At 37.8% G+C, this 22,106-nt stretch overlaps 2 protein-coding genes across 5 annotated transcripts in view; one reads left to right on the top strand and one right to left on the bottom strand.

Annotated features, from left to right (window-relative positions):
- LOC135080088 (hillarin) overlaps positions 1–22,106 on the top strand; it is a 78,537-nt gene that overhangs the window by 37,854 nt on the left and 18,577 nt on the right. The window lies entirely within an intron of this gene.
- Positions 19,505–21,289, bottom strand: LOC135079747 (probable methylcrotonoyl-CoA carboxylase beta chain, mitochondrial). The gene has a single exon (XM_063974356.1). It carries the CDS (start codon positions 21,234–21,236, stop codon positions 19,563–19,565), a length of 1,674 nt encoding a protein of 557 aa, XP_063830426.1. The 5' UTR covers positions 21,237–21,289; the 3' UTR covers positions 19,505–19,562.

Raw genomic sequence — 22,106 nt, 5'->3', positions numbered from 1 at the left:
TGTTTTTAATCAGTCTGTGTATTATGTATTAGGTTTTGTGAAATAAATAGTCAAGAAAAATTTATCATTTTATTTTCAACTAGCTTTTGCCCGCGGCTTCGTCCGCGTGAAATTTAGTTTGTCACAGATCGTCATAATTATAGCCTATATGTTAATCTGGGTTATAAACAATAATACTGTAAAGTTTTATCAAAATCCGTTCAGTAGTTTTTGCGTGAAAGAGTAACAAACATCCAGACATCCAAACTTTCGCATTTTCAATATTAAGTAGGATATGTATTTACTTAATTATTATTACTGACGAGATTGCTACCATGTATGTTTAGTGACCATGAAAGATTAAAACAATATAATGTATTTAATTAATTATAATATCTTAAGTTTTACAATAATAAGGTAGGTATATCCATCCAGTTACCCTAGGTCTTTATTATGGATTTAATTTACAAGTTGTTATTTACAAGCACTCTGCTCTAAATCCTTTGGCTTCAGGGAAGAACCTGGACCGCCACCAGTCCAGTGTTCCCTTGGCAGCTCTGTGTATGCGAGTTGCCTTCTTCTCGCTGCTTAAAGTCACTCCACACCTTAACAAATAAACATTACAAATAATAATGACGAAATAAGATAAAAGCAATCAAAATTAATAAAGTACCTAGTAGGTATTTATACACACTTTTCTCAATTTCTCAGTAGTTTTCGTGTCGCCGGTGGCATCAGCATTTCACGTTCGCGTGTCCGTTAAGTAGTTCCACCCACCGTTGACTATTGTTGGCTCTTTCTTGGGGCCCTTCAGTGGGCATACTCAGATCGCCATATCTATAGAAAAACAACTTTATTGTATCTAGAAAATATAAATCTAGCACTCATATTACTGAATTTTAGCTAGGCACGTGGAAGTTATGCTGGAAAGGTTGTATTTCTCAAAAAAAACCAGCTCAAAATTATTCGTTTAATTTCGAAATTCCTCCACTACATAGTATGTTTATTTTTACTTAACTTACCTTTCCATAAATTCTACAATCGGTTTAAACGGATAGGCGCAGGTTCTCATTTTCCTATCGTGGTTAAAATCCAATTTTTTGTGGAAAATTATTCATCACTAATCCTTCAACCATGGACCTATAAAAAAAGTCGGACGGATTCTCATCAACAAAATACTGTGACATTAGGATACACCAGCTTGCCTGTACGTACAGGCCGGCACGCACACATTCACACCCTGTTACACCACTTCGAGTGCAAACTTCACACAGTTGACACATTTAAGCAGCGAAAAAACAACACGAATACGACATGTCTTGTGTGATGAAATTGTGTAAAAACCGTTCTGTTCGAACAAACAAAAATTAAGGAATCACATTTCACAGGCAAAATAATAATCCAATCACTTATTTCCCGACATTAAAATATTGAAATTAATTGAAATCAAACGTCATTCACTCGAAAAAATAATACGTCAAAGACCAGTGTTCTCAGTTATTTACGTGGGAAAATTACCCGAAATATGGGAAATTAATAATGATTTTAGGACTTTTTAGTTATGTATTACGCATACTATGGAAATAAAATAATTTATCATAATAATTGTGTTTTAATGGGATATATTATTTTCATGGGCAAATTTGATCCTTCCCAAAAATTTGGAACTGCGAAATTCAAATTTTCTTACATTGATTGCAAGTCAGTGTCAGGTTGTATGTTAAAAAAAATCTATCAGAGATAATAATAATATATTGATGATGCATAAGATTATGATTATAATGTACACAAGATTCGTAATTTGTAACTGCGTGAATCATTTTTGATCCACATTATGTACATACCCTGACACACTGACTTGCAAACAATGTAAGAAAATTTTAACATTGAAAATTTCGCGCCTACCTCAACGCATACACCTTTCATCCTTTTAAAATGGCACGGAATAATTCTGTCTACATTTCCAAGTAACATCTGCCGATCTATGATTTTCTTAAAATAAATGGGCAAAATGTTTTGGCTAACATGGCATCCCTAAATTCACTCACACAATAGACAAACGCCAAAATTTTGCGTCACAGTTTTGTTGTAGCGCGAGTTCCGTCCGCCTTTTTTTATAGGTCCATGCCTTCAACAAAACATGTTTTGTTATCTGTTGTCATGACAACAGCTGCGTCAAAGTCGCAATGACAAGAAATAAACAATACAAATTTAAAATCATCATGTTAAAACAGCTTTAAGCACTGTCAGGCCTGGCTCACTCCGCGCGGTACATCCGATCATGGACCTATAAAAAAAGGCGGACGGAACTCGCGCTACAACAAAACTGTGACGCAAAATTTTGGCGTTTGTCTATTGTGTGAGTGAATTTAGGGATGCCATGTTAGCCAAAACATTTTGCCCATTTATTTTAAGAAAATCATAGATCGGCAGATGTTACTTGGAAATGTAGACAGAATTATTCCGTGCCATTTTAAAAGGATGAAAGGTGTATGCGTTGAGGTAGGCGCGAAATTTTCAATGTTAAAATTTTCTTACATTGTTTGCAAGTCAGTGTGTCAGGGTATGTACATAATGTGGATCAAAAATGATTCACGCAGTTACAAATTACGAATCTTGTGTACATTATAATCATAATCTTATGCATCATCAATATATTATTATTATCTCTGATAGATTTTTTTTAACATACAACCTGACACTGACTTGCAATCAATGTAAGAAAATTTGAATTTCGCAGTTCCAAATTTTTGGGAAGGATCAAATTTGCCCATGAAAATAATATATCCCATTAAAACACAATTATTATGATAAATTATTTTATTTCCATAGTATGCGTAATACATAACTAAAAAGTCCTAAAATCATTATTAATTTCCCATATTTCGGGTAATTTTCCCACGTAAATAACTGAGAACACTGGTCTTTGACGTATTATTTTTTCGAGTGAATGACGTTTGATTTCAATTAATTTCAATATTTTAATGTCGGGAAATAAGTGATTGGATTATTATTTTGCCTGTGAAATGTGATTCCTTAATTTTTGTTTGTTCGAACAGAACGGTTTTTACACAATTTCATCACACAAGACATGTCGTATTCGTGTTGTTTTTTCGCTGCTTAAATGTGTCAACTGTGTGAAGTTTGCACTCGAAGTGGTGTAACAGGGTGTGAATGTGTGCGTGCCGGCCTGTACGTACAGGCAAGCTGGTGTATCCTAATGTCACAGTATTTTGTTGATGAGAATCCGTCCGACTTTTTTTATAGGTCCATGCATCCGATAATTACCTACAGCGAAGCGCCCCGCCGGCGGGTATTATATCAGTCGAGTGTCACGCGCGCGCCCGTCAGGACGCTGGCGTGCGTTGTAGTACCTAATTCTATGATCGAAGTATTATTTAAAAATGGACATAAAGAGAAAGAAATATTATTGTGCGGCGTTCGGGTGTTTAAATTCGAAAAGAAATCTACCGGATTTATCTTTTTTTTCGCTTCCCAAAGATGCTGAAAGGTATGTTGGCCATGTAGGTAATCAATAATTCTTAGGATAGTATAGGAACCTAACCTACCATGACTACTGCTCAGAATGCGTTCGTTCGTTTCAGCCAAAAATGACGTCCACTGCTGGACAAAGGCATCTCCCAAGGTTTTCCATAATCAATGCGTACTTACCTACATAGGTACCTCATTACAAATAAGTAGATTAATTATTTTTTTACTAGACACTACTAGACAGCAACCCTAACAGCGTAAGAAGAGTTCAGAGGCACGCGATAGAAAGAGACAAAACTTGTAGGTGAATAAAATTGTAAGTACTTAGTGCTGTGCGAGCTGAATTCCACTGTATCGCGTCGTAGCAAGACTCGCATTTATTTAAATCGTCTTGCGGAGTAATCCTTCTGTACCTGTACTATTACTTATTCTGTGGCACTGTTCTAGGACACTTAAATTTTGCAGTGTTATTTTTGACATTTTTGTTATTTCCTACTCTATCTTTTCTATATAGTTAGAAAGGAGCAGCATTCGTTCTTTCATTCATCCATTCATAGAGTGTGAAGTTGGATACGTTAACATGCTCACCAACATTACATCACAAAACCATCGAATTATCGCTGGCGAGTAAAGTACACGGTAATTGAACTCATGGTATGATTTTAATGCAAACTTCATCGATCCACGTTTAAACTCTATCGACTGTAGTATACGAATACAAGTTTTCGATGGCAACTCATGGTAGAGGCACAGATTCATTTGACAGTTCAAAACGTACGATAAAATCCGTTTTACAAGGCGTTTGACAGAATATAGCGTACGTTTTGAACTGTCAAATGAATACGATTGTTACAATTCCAACTCTGATTCAGTTGTTATACCAAATCCTCCATTTGGTTGGTCTTTAGACTAAATGACCTGATGATAATGATGACTTAGAGCAACTCATAAAGTTAACTTTGATAGTAGTAGAAAAATAGAGTCATGAATTCGAACACTGTCCATCAGTCTTCCAGTGTTCCAGTCTCCTTAAGTCATAAACACAGCACATCAAGCTTTGTCATCTTATGTATTTGCAACAGGTGTTATTTTGCAACAAAAAGCATAGTCTGTACCTGCAGCCGTCATCTTGACATATCTGGATCTTATCTCCAGGAAGAGCAACAATAGCAGTTGTATAACCTACCTTTGATGTAACCCTTGCGAGATCGGGCCATGGTGTTATAGATTGCCGTTCAGATTGAAAACAGCGTGTTAATTGTTCATGTCGGTTTAACATGCAAATGTGATAGGAAGTTCACGATTTCTCAAAAGTTTCTTCCTATTACCTGACAGTCATAAGAGTGGTGTTACTCTGGTAATACCTATGTGCAACTTTCTGACACTGAATTCTTATGGCTCTATATACATAATATACTTTTATCGGTATTTTATAAAAGCTTCAATCAAACAAGGTTTTTGATAAGCTCTTTATAATATCATTGTACATATTACGTGTCATTATTTATGGATAACAAACAATTTCTTTTACAATCCAGTATTTTCGTCTTAAATATCCACAACAACGAAGAAGCTCTTGACCTGCATCTCACTCACCTGATGGAAAGTATATTTAAAAACAATCAACTATAATGTTATTAAAGAATTTTTGGTCCGATTCTCTTTTGACACATTAAACTAAACTTCCGAAAGTAGGCATTGATATCCATCGTGATTAAAAAGCTTTCCATGTTTCAAATCAACCAAATAAGTTATAATTAAAAAATCCATTACTTCTTCCTCGACAACACATTAAGCTTAAAGCTGTAGTTTCTTATATGGTTGTAATAGGGTTGATTTTGCAAGGAAAATGTACAGTCTGAAGAGCTGTTGACTGTTCCAAACAGTAACAAGATGACCCGGTGACCTTGCTTCAGTCTCCCACGGCAAACACCGTAATGTTATTTAACAATAAACTATTTTGGCCCGGGAAAGGTATTGTTTGAGCCAAAGAACGTTCTCAGGAAACGTTATTTTACAGCTGCCAAATTAAAAGCGAATCAGCAGTTTTCTCATGTTTAATTGCCGCTCCAATAACTACGGTTTAAAAAGAAAAGATGGATTTATGGGTCATATTTGGATGGCCAAGTCTAAACTACAAGAAATAACGAAATTGTGTGAGAAAATTCAGTCTATATGGCGCATTTCTTAATCAAAAATATTTATTTCTTACCAGCATTAAAAACAGTAAATGAAATCCATAAAAGTAGAAATTAAAATCCCCAATCTCCATAAACTTTCATCCTATATTTCACCCCTTTAAATTTTTTTCGACCACATTATGTCCTTTTTCTCAGATCCAATCAATCAATCTTAAAGCCAAAATTCACTGTTTAGTGAACTTTAGTCCATCAAATTCAAAATCAGGCGTATAACAACGTCAAAAACAGATACCGACATTTTTGAAGCACAAAGTAAACAATATCAAGTAATTCAATAAACTAATTTCGCAATCTTCATTTCGTACGAGTAGAACACACTGAAGTCTAGAGGCAAGCAAAATTATTTATCGTCACAAAACCGCAATCTAAATAGGTTTATGGCAAAAAGAAAGCAATAAACTCAAAAGTGGGTGTTGTGTATGTCCCATGCAAAGTTATGCCCGTCTTTAAGTTGGCAATGCGCTTGCGCATCGAATGAGGAAGTAGCGAACGAGCGTCGTAAATCACTGGGGGCCGATGACGGCACCGATCGAATTCTACCTCATTAATATGAAGATCACTGGCCGTGGCTCTACGTTATATTATGGCTAACAGATAAATATACAGGGTGTATAAATATACAGGATATATAAAATATACAGGGTGTCCCAAAAAGTAGTGTCAAGCCGAAACCCAGAGGTAGAACATCACTAGGTGTAGGCGTACCCGAATGAATGCCACAGTGACCAAAAAAGTGCCTAAGCACAGAAATTTAAAACAATCATAACTCGAAAACTATCAAAAATCGCGGAACATACATGGGGGTGATTCGGATAGCCCTAGTGATGCTCTACCTCTGGGCTTCAGCTTGACTCAACTTTTTAGGACACCCTGTATAATCGACTGCACCTGAGACTACACATTTTAATACAAAATATACTCGTAGCACCTATGATTACGTAGTAAAACAGACCACACAACCTCTGTGCGTAGTACCTACGATGTCTACTACTGTGTTAGGCTGAGTTGCACCACCTTATTTTACGTGACTGTAACCATGGTGTTTTTGTATGGAGTTTGACAGACTTGACGTTTGTTAAAGTTAAAGTAAGACTGTGCAAATTGTGCAGACCAGCCTTAAACCTGACATCGTCTTTATGTTTGCGTGTTGGAGTTAATTTTCTAAAATAAAACACTAATATTACTAAGCCAGATCTTTGTTTATTAATTCGGGGCACTTTGTCTAAACTTAATCATCTGCAATTAGTTTTGTTTCAAAGCTCTCTGTAAAAGCTCTACAACCGTTTGAAAAAACATTTTTCTTACCATAGTTATAAAAAACACACACACTACACTACTATTCAAATTAACTGAATAATGTGAAGAACCGATAGCATAACTCGTTTATTTCTTCCTTGAAACTCTATCGAGCATAATCAATTTAGTTTTTCCTCCAGCGAACTCTATCGATTCGCGCATAAAACCCTTCCAAGGCGTTAGACGAAGCGTCGCGCGCGCAGCCGTGGGAATGACGGTAACCTGCGCCGCACCCACCGCAGTGCATTGTGTCGACTTAGAGTCATTCATCCTAGACTCATCACAGGTTCAAGAAAAACAGCTCATTCTGTATGTAAAAATGTAGGCTCATTAGACTCTACATTTTTTTTAAACATTATTACTCCCGTTAGCCCCTCGTACTAAGCTAAATATGCTTGTAACAAGCTTCGAGCGGCAGCGGGGACCGAACCCGCTTTCCCCGGGATCACGAGTCGGCCAGTCCGACCCCTTCACCGTTCGGCTATCGTGGCTTCATTTGCAACGTAGCACTTTACAATATATCGTTGTAGTTGTAGACGCCACAGTAATTAGCTTTATATGCACCTCTTCCGAAAGAGTCTTACACCGACTTGACCCACTTTTAGCTTGGACCACGGGCCAAATCGCTGGAGAAAATTTTAAAATATTTTGTCTTCCGACAACTTGGGCCCAGTTGTCAGAAGTCGCTTGTAGACCGAAAAGCTGTGCTTAGTTTAAGCTAACACACTACTTATCTTATTTTGACGTAATAGAGACGTTTGTGCTACAAAAATGTAGTATGATGTGTTTTGTGTACTCGTAGTCTCCTGTACATCAAACTCTGCATTTTCAAAAATAGAACCTATAGGTTAAGACGGTAGGTATACTTACCTGGATGTAGGTATACCTACCTTCCTACCGTCGTACCGTCCGTAAAACTTGAGGTCCAAAACTGAACCATATCATTTTTACATGGTTAATGCACTTTTATGTTACGTACGTGCTAGGTACTCTAACTATAAAGTCATATAATTTTGCACAAAATATCAATAGCATCATCATTTTTGATCTGCGATTGTTTAGAAATATTTTTTATGTTACACAATTCAATCTGCTACTTTTATTTGTAAATTTTATACGGGTTAAAACTAAGCAGCTTCTTCAAATATTTTTTTACAATGAAACAAATGGAAATAAGATATCTCACCGTTCAAGAAAACATGTTTTGTTTAAATAGGTATAATCAATATTGAATTTAAAACGGAATTCTTTATCAACCTACGGGTTATTGGATATACAGCGAACTTGCTAAGCTGCCGGCCGCACACTTGAAAATTAAAATTTTGATAAACACATTTGTGAAATTCTTTTACCAGCGACTTACAAGTCAAAGCTTTTGTGAACTTTTTAGTATCTGTCAAATTATTGCGATCAATGTGCGAATTCGATAGCATAGATTCATTCCCGTGGTTGCTTGAATTTGAATGTTTAGACCAATCATAAGATTTTTTTTCTAAGTACCTACCCTACGTGTTAGTTGATTTTTAAGACGATGACCAACCACAAGATTAATAAAATTCATCTGCCAATTCGAAGACTCCCAGACTAAAATTAATGCAAGTTATTAAGATTTTTGGACGATCAGAGCAATTATGTAGCAATCGAGAAGATAATTGGTTTTCGACAATAGAAGTTCCTTTTTTTATGTTTTGTGAAATTCAATGGGCATTCCAAAAACAACTACGATTGAATGTGTGCGGCCACGTCGAAAGATAAGGCATTTTAGCATGCCGTGTGGGAAAACCGGTGGGCGTTATTAGGTAATTTACAACATCAAGTAGGCAGCCGCAATATAAAGTAGAGAAAGAGATTAAACACCTCTGCTAATCTGTCAAGTTATGCCGAACATATGGTCGAAAAGGCGCGTTTTAGGAGCGATCTGTCATAAAATTTTGACTATTTTAATTTTAATGTAGAGCTCCTGGTCTTACTCGTGTTTAGGAATTAAAGAACTACAGTGCGGCTAGCACAAAAAACTTTCAAGTTCAAATCGTTTGCGTACTCGAATCGCCATCAAAAGATTTAATAAGAAAACTACAACAGCGCCCTTGTGAACGTGTCGTAAAGTGAACTTAGTATGAGATGTGGTTGCACGAAACTTATTTTGAGAATCAAAATTGTCACGTTATCGTTTAATTCTAAGATTGAGTATCGAATTTTATCGAATACGCAAACAATTCGAAGACGAAAGTTGTTCATGCTAGAGGTACTGGTTTGTTTTTCTTATATCTTAATGTTCGAGATTATTCAAAGATGATAAATCTAAAGTTACGCAATATGTATGGTCTACTTACCACAAAATTGGTGGGCAGTATGGGTCAACCCAAAAGTGTATGATAACTTGATCTTCTTTTATGTAATAAAATTTACGAATGGGATGGATTTGGACACATTATTGTATTACTAGTGGCCTTGCCTAATAATAATTTATTTAGTGGCAAGTACAGTCAACAGCATAAAACTAAGTATGTAAACTTTTTTTGCAAAAATCAAGTACATCAAAAGTTCGTGACACCTAAAATAGCCAATAAGTCCTACACGTCTTTGTTACAATCGGAATAAGGTTGGGTCATCAACCTTTTTTCCACTTTGGGTGTCACGAACTATGTATTTGCCGGATTTTTATAATAGACCTCTAAAAGTGAGACAGACTCCCTTCTGTAACTCTGTAAGCTAGAAACTCGGGTTAACTTATTGAGAAACCTCTATAAGAGAAAAAGGGATCGCGGTCCCTTGAGTTCTCAATTATCCAGGTTTGACTGTATTTGATGCTGACTGTAACATATTAATACAAATTGTAAGGTTCCACCTTCCATGTCGAAACATTTTTTCGTATTCAAGGTATCCTAACTAAAGACAAAAGATCTGAAACGGGAGACCAGCTTCTTGAGATGCCCTTACAATCGGTCTATTCCACTTTGATCACCTGGCTTTGATGACCCAGGTGATCAAAGTCCACTTCCAGCGACAATTTAGTGTCCTTCACCTGGGTCATCAAAGCCAGGTGATCAAAGTAGAATAGACCTTACAATCATGTTAAGATAAATGCTGAGCGGGCCTACTAACGCAGTGGCCTAATTTTCTTTTTTTCTCTTCGTGTTGTGTTGATATTGTTTATAAATTGTGCTCACTGTGTTCAATAAAGTCCATTCTATTCTATTATATATTCTATTATAGATTAAATAATGCCTACTTCCTAATCACAACGTCTATTTAGCCCCAGTGTCTCAGCGGTTGCAATAACCTAGCCGTCACGCTCGGTCGCGCCTTCCTACCGCATTACCGACCGGTACCATGTACCGGTAACAATACGAGCTTACCAGACCAGCGGAATAATAATAGCTGGGGAAGATTGCAGACTCGATGGACGGACGACCCGCTTATTAAAGATTAATAAACAGTCGCGATCATGATGGCAATGCCGTTAATGAAAACTTTGTTAAAACAGTAAAAGCTTTGATCTCGTATCTACGAGTATTTCAGTTCTTACACACAAGACACTTATGTGATATAGTAAAAGAAAGATTTTATTCAATACTGAATAGAACTTGTATGGCCGTTGATAGTATAAAATACCTATTGTATCTCCACTTGTCAGCAAAAGTTACTTTTCAAGGAAACTTGTAATAAAATGGAAATGTAGGCTCAATGTTTATGTATAAACTAGAGTTATTTACATATCAATAGAGCTCCTCACACTGGCAGGGCAAGTATGTAGGTATTATAGTTACGGCTTCTGTAGGCATTCTAAGAATTCTGACATAATAAATAAATACGTTTTAAAATACAAATACGTTATTTTTATCGTTATCACTGCTCTTAGGAGGCCACATCAATAATTTTGGAGAATATTTGAAACAGAAAATGGGAATGTGCTTTGTGTAAGAAGAGATTTATCATAATATCATTCAATGTAGTCGATAGGAGTTGTATGTCTTATATTAGGTACAATAACTCACGCCTGTATTCACAAACGATGCTTGCTTAAGTGAAGCAGAAAATCGAACGCACAGCATTGAATAGAGCTCTGTGATTGGTTCGTGTGTCACGCTGTGAGACCACATATAGTAATGTTTGTGAATAGGGGCGTCAGTCAATAAGTACTTACAGTCCTGTAGTTTTTGTGGCTCCACTGATCACGTCAGTCATTGTCCAGTTTCGCAGTATTCACCATGGAGCGAGGGCTACGTGTCTTTTAAACTGCTGTAAAACTGTGACTTCTGTTGAATAAAAACTGGAGTCAACACCTAGCTGATTATATTCAAGAGTGATCAAAGGACACTAGTGGTCACCGAGGTGATCAAAAGTGGAATAGAACTTATCACACTGATTAAAATTTCTTAGCGAATAGAGTCGCTTATCAACATATTTTTTTGAAATAAACAACTTGAAAAAATTGTACTGCCTAAAGCGGGACACATAATGTCACACAGGTAAAAAAAAAATCAATAGTAGACTTCGGTGTTAAACAGTTGTTCAACAACTGTTTAACTTTTTATTAGTAAGGCAGGAAGAGTTTTACTAATTACGTCATTTGAGTATGAACAGCAAGAATGGCCTTGAAATAGCCATAAAATTCCTATTGTGGCGATCTGGCGGACCCAAGGTCTTGTAACTTTTGGATATTCCCTAAAATGGCGACTACATAATCTGACAACACATTTGCTAAACGTTTCCGATTGTTAATTACTTTTAATTGCCCGCATGGATTTTGGCCCATTTTAGATAAAGCCAATCTGGGGGCACGGCAGTGCCCCCACCAAGTCGAGCACGGCCGTACCATCCTTTTCTCGAAGCAATTCAGGCCATTTTCGACCGCCTGTAACTTCGTTCTGGATAAAACTAGAAGGCTGAATTTTCATTAGCTATGCAGGCATTGTAAAGACACGGTATATTTCAAATTTCATTCAATTTGAACCAGTAGTTTAAGAATTATAACGGGTCAAAGTTACTTAATTTTGTCACTCACTGACTCACTGACTGACTCACTGACTGACTCACCGATCATCAAAACTCTAAGGCACTTCTAGCAGACCTAGAAGCTTCAAATTTGGAATATAAGTAGTGTTTGGTGTATGAATCAAGGAAAAACTAAAATATTTGGGGGCACGGTAGTGCAACCGCCAAGTCGAGTAAAATTTTTCATTTTCGGTCCAGTTTTCTAGATACATAACTGCTGTCTACAAAATACAAAAAGAAATGAGATTTGGGGGCACGGTAGTGCAACCGCCAAATCGAGTAAAATTTTTCAATTTCGGTCCAGTTTTCTAGATACATAACTGCTGTCTACAAAATACAAAAAGAAATGAGATCCCATCAAAAACAATACTTGTCAAAAAAACCAAGTCTCGCAACTCAGTTGTACTACGGTAAAAAGTTGTGAGATCCATGTAATACCAAGTCCAGGCCAGGAAATCTTTAACGTTTTACATAAATATATTGACTTGGCCATCGCATGAAAACACGTGTAAATTAAATTATTTAGTGCGATGGCCAAGTCAATAATTTATGTAAAACGTTAAAGATTTCCTGGCCTGGACTTGGTATTACATGGATCTCACAACTTTTTACCGTAGTACAACTGAGTTGCGAGACTTGGTTTTTTTGACAAGTATTGTTTTTGATGGGATTAATACTTTTAATACCTTCTTTGCTTGTTTTCTTGCCATTAAAACTACTAAGCCTTAAAGACTGATTTACATGCGTTAAGTAGATAACTAAATTTTAACTTCAAGTGATTAATTACGTGTAAACTCACAATTTAGAAGTTGCAAGTTAAAATATAGTTGTCAACTAAATTTAAAATCGCTTGAAATTAAGTTAAAATTTAGTAACCTACTTAACTACGTTATACGTGTAAATCAGCCATAAGTCATCTATGTGTATCTTATCATCCATCTCCTTCACTACTTGTAGCAGGTATGAAAGAACGAAGACGAATACAAGAACCCAAACTCGTAACTACTAAGAAACTACCGCCAATCGGAATCCATTTGATCAAACAGAAAAAGCTAGATATAGTTGTTAGATGTGGCACGTACAAGCACAATACCTCATGGGGAGGCCGCCAAGCAATCAACTTTTTAATTATTTTTAGGATTCCGTTACGTTTAGGAGAATCCACGATTTTCTTTGCTATAAGGGCAGACTAGTATATTTATAAAAATGGTTTAAAGTTGACTTTGCTGGAAAGGATAAGCCACTAATTGAAAATTCATCATCATCATCATCATCAGGTCACTTAGTCGCCGCTGCAGGAGCACACAACCCTCTCTAATTTACCAAAAGCAAATGAAGAAGCCGATGGGGCAGCAAGGTTCTGGAGTCGAGGCCACCACAGGTGAACCGACGACCTGATAAAGGTAGCAGGGAGGCGCTGGATGCAGGCCGCTACCAACCGTGCGATGTGGAAGTTATTAGGGGAGGCCTATGTTCAGCAGTGGACGTCCTGTGGCTGAAATGATGATGATGATGATGAAATGAAGAATTTGGCCTAAGTACACTATCGCCGCTTTGGCCAGACAGATTAGGGAGGCATGATGTTCGAATATTTATCTCTTTGCTTTTTCAGACATCCACGTAAAAAATAGAAAAACTGTGTAAATAAACAAAAATAGACACACCATAGTTTTTATTAACATGAGTTAACACACTTTTTTACATACGGAACCTTCATGCTCCAAGTTTAAACTTGGCCAACTTTTTTAATCACAAGAGCAATGATGTTGTGGAGCGTACAGCCTACCTCGTTCGTTGACTCGCCTCAGTATTGAGAGAAAGTTGTTAATTAACACCGGGTGATTGGCGATTGTGTAATATTCCAATGCATGGCTGTACAGGGAAATACCTTTGCTATGATAGTGACGTAACGAGACATATTTGGCGAATTCGGTGAAGTAATGACAACCGGTGTCCACTGACCGATGACGAAATCAATTAGGTATAAAGCTACGGGTACACTAGTGGACAAATGTGTGCAACTAGGTGTTCCAGCAACGTTCCCAAAGTGGCACGAACTGTCCCTCAATATTTCGTGAAACATTCTACGTGACCTGGGACATGTTAAATTTCGTATTGACGCCCTGACATCAATTCGTTATCACCGGTAATATCACGTACTTGACTTACTTGACTTAAGGTGCCCTAGATGGGGCAGAGGGCGTCCATAACAGTCCTCCATCGCGTTCGGTCTTAAGCTTCGCGTTTGATCTCGCTCCAAGTCTTGCCGATCTTCTTCGCCTCGTCTGCCACAGTGCGCCGCCAAGTTTGCTTGGGGCGACCACGTTTGCGTTATTATGTCACGTACTTAGTCAGCGACATAATCCGCAACATGTTGCTCTATTTGTCCCCCCAGTGTATTCTGGACTTAATATCTGCATGTTGACATGCTTTTCTCTACCTGTCTGACCAATACAGAGTTGCTATTACTACTTAGTTTCTTAGGTAATACGAGTATTTGAAGTGGGTATGTCTAATTAAAGAACCGGCTCTAGTTGTAAAACTCACATAAATATCAATCTAGAATGACCGCCATTATTGTTTCATATGAGAAGTTATAAAGACTAATGTTACATGCTGTTTGTGTTGGGCAAAATATTTTTCTAAACAAATATTTCTCGTGATTAATAGACTGGTTGTCTTGAGAATGTAACCCATACCTCAGAATAAATTCCATACATAGAAGTTTATTAAATATTCATGACAAATTATCATCAAGATTTCAGCAACATGACGCCCACTGCTGAACATAGGCCTCTACCAATGATTCCCATATTGCCCGGTTGGTAGCGGCCTGCATCTAATGCCTTCTTCTACGTTCAGCTTTAAAAAAAGAAAATTTTAAAGCACCCAACCCAAAATGAACTGTTTCAACCAATTTAGACTTGGGTTGGCAATATTGGCACATCCCTACTTCCAGTGTAACTGATACTGTAGTGATACAGACGTAAACTGTGGAATTTAATAGCGCCAGGTTAAATGCATTACAAGGAAACTTCTATTAAAATTATTAAAGTGGTATGCGCGTATGAGATCATAGCATAATCAAGTATTACTTGGATTCTTGATTACTTACATCAGATTTGTATATTTTTGTTGTATATTAGCCCATAATAATATATAGAATTACATAAGTCGTCCCACTATCTAGCTTGTTACAGTCGTCAATAAGTTTACTGTAGGCCATTTTTAAGTAGGTTTACTAACGTATGTCTTTGTTTGGCACATTACCAGAAGGATGGAGTACTTATCATAAGTCTTCGAGGCCTGACTAGATAATTCTGTGGCACCTAAATTTATTTATAAATTAGATACAGTATCAAACAGTTCGTGACACCCAAAATGGCCAAAAGCTGACAACAAAACCTTATTTCAATGGTAACAAAGACGCGTTGCGAACTTATTGGCTACTTTGGGTGTTCCGAACTATTAGATGCTGACTGTACTTACTACTCTATCTAAGTCCTAACATGACTTATAGAGTTCGAAATAGATGGTATTGAAGATTCGGTTCGCCCAATATTGACTTCGCTAAAATGTCAATTTAAAGATTTCTTGATCATTTTCCCACTCACAAATCAACTGGCCTTTTAAGAAATCGGTCAGTCGATTAATATGTTTTTAAACAAGAATATCTAATTAATCACGCCGTTCGACCTTTCGCCAATCACCTCCATGCCAAACAAAGATTGGAGCTGACATTTTTCGTCGCCGAATATTGAATTAGCGACAAAAAGAACCTTGGGATAATACTTTCAAGTGGCATAATCAGAGTTATTTTTAAGCGGTCGCATTCAGGTATGTTTTAGATAGATAAAGTAGTTTCAAGCAAGTGGTCGACCCAAACAATAATACAAACATGAATCTATACTTGGCTATGAATTAAGATTTGAATTCGTTTTATTTATTTATTCCTTTTCAATATCAAGTACTAGCTTATGCCTGCGGCTTCACTCGCCTGAAATTTTGCCTATCACAAAAAAGCTTTATCGCGCGCGTCCTGTTTCAAAACCGGGACTCGAAACTGTCTATGCCAAAGGACAATGACCAAAAGTGGTCCAAATGTCCACCACTAATGAGACCTATATTGGCTTATAGTCCATTAAATAGAAATTAACTTTTAGTATGGGACGAAAAAAAAATAAGCTGTCAGTAAAAAGTTATGACTGTATGAAAAATTGTAGTAGTATACGCGCTAATCTCAGGAACTACTGGTCCGATTTGAAAAAATATTTTTGTTATGGATAGCCCATTTATCAAGAATGGTTTTACAATAAATAACATCACCCTACAACCAATAGGGGCGGAGCAGTAAAGACAACTATTTTCTACTAAACTATTTTCACGCGTACAAAGTCGTAGGCACAGCTAGTACCTATAATATTTAATAAAATTAATCTATAACCCCGCACCACATGCGACATGACATAACATGCGTAGATTAGTCCAAAATGTGCAATGGATAGAATGATATCAAGAACATTTTTCGGATGAAAAGGTAAAAAACAGACTTTTCATTCAGTCATAACTTTTTACTGACAGCATATTTTTGATTGCGATTTGGTTATAATAAATCAGTATTTAGTAGACTATTTTACTACATAGGTCTCGTTAGTGGTGGACATTTGGACCACACTCCATACATTTTTGGTCATTGTCCTTTCATCAAAATCGATTCAGTGGTTTGAAAGCGTGACAGAGTTACTTTCGCATTTATAATATTAATAGGGATGAATCTACACAATATAGTTATAGGTTACGAGCCTGGGTGTGTTAAATCACCAATAGGGTATCACTATCGCAATACTTTCTTCAATTTGAGTTAGATTAAAATTTTTAACGCCACTTCAGAATACATGGTTACTTAAATATGTTGACAAGTGCTGTTAAGCTGCGCCCACGCACGGTTACGTTACCTTACGCAGTTTACTGCTGTCCTATGCTCTACCCTTTACGCATACGGAACCACGTACCAAACACTACGCTATTACCATTGGACAAGGATAACAAAGCTAATTTCTTCAATCTACCTCAACATAACGCCATGGTGAATTTTATACATTTTCATTTATCTTCCTGCCTGTCGTTTCAGCCGAATGACGTCCACAGCTGGAGAAATTCCTTCAGAAAGAAGGAATTCCTTTCCAAGGATTTCCACAAAAGACCGCTCCTGCGCCGGCCGCATCCAGGCACCTCCCGCTACCTTCACCAGATCGTCGGTCTTCCTTCGTGATTCTACCCTTATTCCTTTTAATCCTTTGTACTCCACATTCTGGCTTCTTGCTATGCTGGCTTTGATTTCGGTTTTGCTGCAAGCCAGTGTCAATACATTAAGGAGATAGTAAACTATAAAATAATACTCATAATCAAAAGCAGGCCATCGTAGATGCGCAATTAACTTCGTTAATAGACTGAGTGGTTTCTTACGAGGAATTCAGAAGAAAAACGCCCGTACGCTCGACCACCGTGGCGACTGGAAAGCGTGGCGATCTATTGTGTGTGGACATGGCGTTATTTGTATCGTGCTAGGGGTGCGAAGATTAATTTATGGGGTTTCTGGGCACCCCAGAACGAAAATTACGACAGACTTCTGCCTCAATTCTCGCGTGGAAGTGGAATGCACAAAGTTTATCATAACAGCAGCTACGATTCATCTTTATCTCTTACTCATTATGTTCCGGCAAAAAAATGAGAATGTATGGGTCTAATTGATTCTTATTTTCAGTCTTGAACTACTCACAGAAACTAAAGATAAGACAACCACTCCTATAAATTCTTTACAGAACTCTTGCGACCGCAATGCTCTGAAGAATAACTGAAGTAAAGTACGCTTAATGACTCGATTTAAAGTCAAACGTAGAGCTGGCCTATGAATAGTCAAAATATTGAAATTCAACCAATCAGAGATTATTAATCGATGCTGAGATCGAATGGAGACTTGAGCTACTTGTCTGAAGTGAGTAGTTGAATTAAAAGTATTTATTTGTTGTTACCTGGCAACCCTATCTATCACGCATATTTCAAGCCACTTCCATGGTCGATTGGATTAGGATAATTTATTTTCTTAATCATTACCCTTCTTATTATGCACATGCTTGCAAACGGTGTTCCGTAGTTTATCTTTGTCATGATTTTGATGGAAATGGTATTAAAAGATTACTTATTATTCAACCCCTTCACAAATTCTTTGTGTCAACTCTACCTGGAGTTAGTAACCGTTGGAAGTTAAGTTGATGTCACTATTATTAAGATTTATTAAAATATCCTGAAAACTGACATGAGGTGAGACTTTGCAACGCACGTAGCGTTAAAATTTATGGATTGGGAATAATCCCAATGGTTGGCAGATTATAATAGACAGGGTTCTTCAGTTTATCTAATATTAAGTGTAGAGACTCTACATTTTGGTTGCAAAATAGTACTTGTTACAACTATTAAAGATGCTACTGTGTTTACCTTAATGTGCTGTGATGATCGTCCGTACAAAGCTATATATTTAACGTCATCATGCTTATCAATAACTCCTATGACACAATCTACCTGTATTTTATCATCAGCTTTGCTGGGGTGTGAGCCTTGACATCAGAACCTCTTTTTTCCATCGGATAAAAAGTAAATAAGTGATAATCTATTCTTAGTTGTAAACTTGAACTCAAGTTCGCGGGTCGCCGCATGTAGTTTGCATTTTAATCAGTCATTTGTTCCTGTTATCGAGCTATTGTTTGTTTGAGTTCTTAAGATTATGTTCATATTGCAATAATAAGTAACTTTTTGTGGCTTATTGAATTCCAGGATAATAACCTAGTTTAAATATAAAACCAATTTAATTATGTTTAATTATACCTACTAATTGCCTAACTAACCAATAATGTTTTCTAATTTGTTGTAAACCTCATTTTATGTGCTAAATCATTGGCTTATTCGGACTGAAGCGACTCTGAATCTGTTATTCCAATCATTTATTTTCTGACCTCTAACCCATTTGAGAAGACTTGATTGCAAAATTTGCAAACTTGCTATAAAAAAATTAAAGCCAGTAATCACAAATACGTGCTAATTATTGTACAAATGCTTACATAATTACAATGATTGATAAGGTACTGATTTATTTTTGATAGGATAGAGTATAAAACTAATCAGTGTAATGCTTAGTAATGTTACGATAGCGTTCTTAGATCAGTGCTGGTGGTACGTTACTATCATACAATGATAAGATAAAGTGCTTTTATCAGTTATCAAAATTAAATGAGATAACTTCTAACATTTAGAAATCTGAAAATTTAATTAGCTCTACAGGAAAATAAAAAGAGAAGCAGAAATATCGCAGTAAAATTATTTTGACTGGTGGGGTGGTGGGTGTACCTATTTCTCGATCCTTTTTCATGTGTTTTGTAATCTTGTCTAGGTAGGTCTTTTACAACGAACCGAGCTATATTGATTGACAAAAATTAATCAAGTTCGGTGTAAAAGAACGATCTCCGTTTTAAAGAAGAAAGAGGTGAAGTTTTTATAAACATATAATAACAATAGAAAATTAGTCAATTCACTAACACTTTATCACATACGGAACACACCAAACTTGCTGTCTCTGAATGGAGCATTCAAAGCAGCCGATAAACTTAATCCAAGAACTTTTCTGGTATCCCTAGGAGCGATTATACCATCATCCCATAATCTGGCCGTACTGTAGTATGGGGAACCCTCTTTCTCGAACTGGGCTTCAAGAGGAGCTCTGACTTTTTTCTCATCCTCATCAGTCCACGTCTTCCCATCCCTCAAGGCTTTTTCTTTAGCCACCAAAGTAAGAACAGTTGCGGCCTGAGGTCCTCCCATCACCGATATCCTCGCGTTTGGCCACATGTACATAAAACTAGGTGAATAAGCACGACCACACATCCCGTAGTTCCCAGCACCAAAGCTGCCTCCAACAATGACTGTAATCTTAGGTCCCTTGAAACAACTCACAGCAGTCACCATCTTAGCACCGTTCTTGGCTATACCACCGGCCTCCGCCTCCCTTCCCACCATGAACCCAGTTATGTTCTGAAGGAATATCAACGGAATTTTCCTCGCAGCACACAATTGAATGAAATGAGTTCCCTTTAAAGCGGCTTCCGACTGCAACACGCCATTGTTTCCAATAATACCCACTGGCTGACCATAAAGCGATGCAAATCCACACACTAGGGTATCGCCGTACAGTTGCTTGAACTCATGAAACCTGCTGCCGTCGACCACTCTCGCTATAACCTCGCGCATGTCAAAAGGCCTTTGTATATTTGCTCCTACGATGCCATGTAGATCATCTATATCATGTAAGGGTTCATCAACTTTTGGGGAGTAAATTCTGGTTCTTTGGTCGTTATTCCAGTTCAAATTGGCAACGATGTTTCGTGCTAAATGCAACGCATGCTCATCATCTTGGGCATAATGATCAGTTACTCCAGACTGACGGCAATGTAGATCCGCCCCACCTAAATCTTCTGAAGACACTGACTCGCCTGTTGCGGCTTTGACTAGAGGCGGTCCTGCTAAGAAAATGGTGCCTTGATTTTTAATTATAATACTCTCATCTGACATACTAGGAATGTAAGCCCCGCCCGCGGTACAAGAGCCCATGACGACTGAGATCTGCGGGATACCTTCCGCCGATAAATTAGCTTGGTTATAAAAGATCCGGCCGAAGTGTTCCCTATCGGGGAACACATCAGCTTGGTCCGGCAAGTGAGCGCCGCCGGAGTCCACAAGATAAATGCAAGGAAGCCGGCACTCTTGCGCAATCGCCTGTGCCCGCAAGTGTTTCTTCACCGTGACGGGAAAATAAGTTCCTCCTTTAACAGTTGCATCATTCGCGACTATCATACAATCGCGACCTTGAACTTTGCCGATGGCGGTGACGATTCCGGCGCTCGGCACCTGTCCTTTGTAGAGGTCCGTAGCGGCGAGCGTGCTCAGCTCCAAAACGTCTGTGCCCTCGTCGACCAACCGGTTAATCCTGTCTCTGACGATGAGTTTGCCCCTTGCGGTGTGCCTCTTGACCGCGTCTTCTGGCCCGCCTTTGATAGCGGCGGCGGTTTTCTGTTGGAGTTCATTGACGAGCTCATCCATTCGCGCCTTGTTGTCTTGGTAGTAGGGGTCGGCGCGGTTGGGCTCGCTGCCGACGACGGCGGCGTGGCTGTAGGGCCGGCATTGAGCCGCGAGCCGTGGAATGCCTCTAACTAGTTTGAGCATTACTGCGGTATAAATTACGAAGCGAAACACGACCGGTCGGCGACTCGCTGCCGCGCCACTGACGATAGCGTACCGTTATCTATACGATTATGTCGTACAAAAACAAATTCTTTGAGCGGGCTCGACCCTCGCATTGATAAAAACGGTCATTATTTATGAAATGATAATGTGGTATTGTGTCGATGATTTTATGCAATGTTTACAGCGTATCGTTGACTCAAGATTGTATGACGCTTTGCGTCATATTATGCACCAGATAAATGGCAGTGACTGCTATTGAACGAGCGTCTCAGTTTGGTTGGTGAGGTCACACATTGAATAGATATTCAATCATTGTAGCACGACATGACCCACATAAGTCGAAAAAAGATTCGTATTCGAGAATGCTTAAGTAGCGTGAAAATAATGTTACCTTGAATATTAAACGTAAAACTATCTGCAAGAAATACGTCTCTAAAGTAATTTAAACCCATCTAATGTATCTCATTTTCTAGATGATAATTACAGCTAAACAAACAGAAGTCGTCAAGACACATCTAATCGCTAGATCGCGGGGCCGCGCGGGCGCAGGGTGAACGACACAACTCGCTCGTTTCACTTTCTTCGACCCGACCGCAAGGTGGCGGCACTTTCCTTCCTATGACGTGTGACAGATTAGTCAATTGTCCGGAACTGTAACACGAGATTAACAATGTAGGTAAAGTTTTTATCGGATGAATAGTTGAAGTCCCAACATACAACCTTGCGTAACACCATGTACACAAACTGAAGCGATTGATAAATTGCGTTTACAAAATATCTGCGAATAAAACTGTAGGCTACCTGAATAATATGACCTTAAATAAATTTTATTATTTGTATTTAACGAAC

Source organism: Ostrinia nubilalis, chromosome 17 (genome assembly GCF_963855985.1).
Source record: "Ostrinia nubilalis chromosome 17, ilOstNubi1.1, whole genome shotgun sequence".
In the NCBI taxonomy this organism is placed as follows: domain Eukaryota; kingdom Metazoa; phylum Arthropoda; class Insecta; order Lepidoptera; family Crambidae; genus Ostrinia; species Ostrinia nubilalis.
Note: the sequence above shows the minus strand (reverse complement) of the source record. Positions and strands in the feature narration are given on the sequence as shown.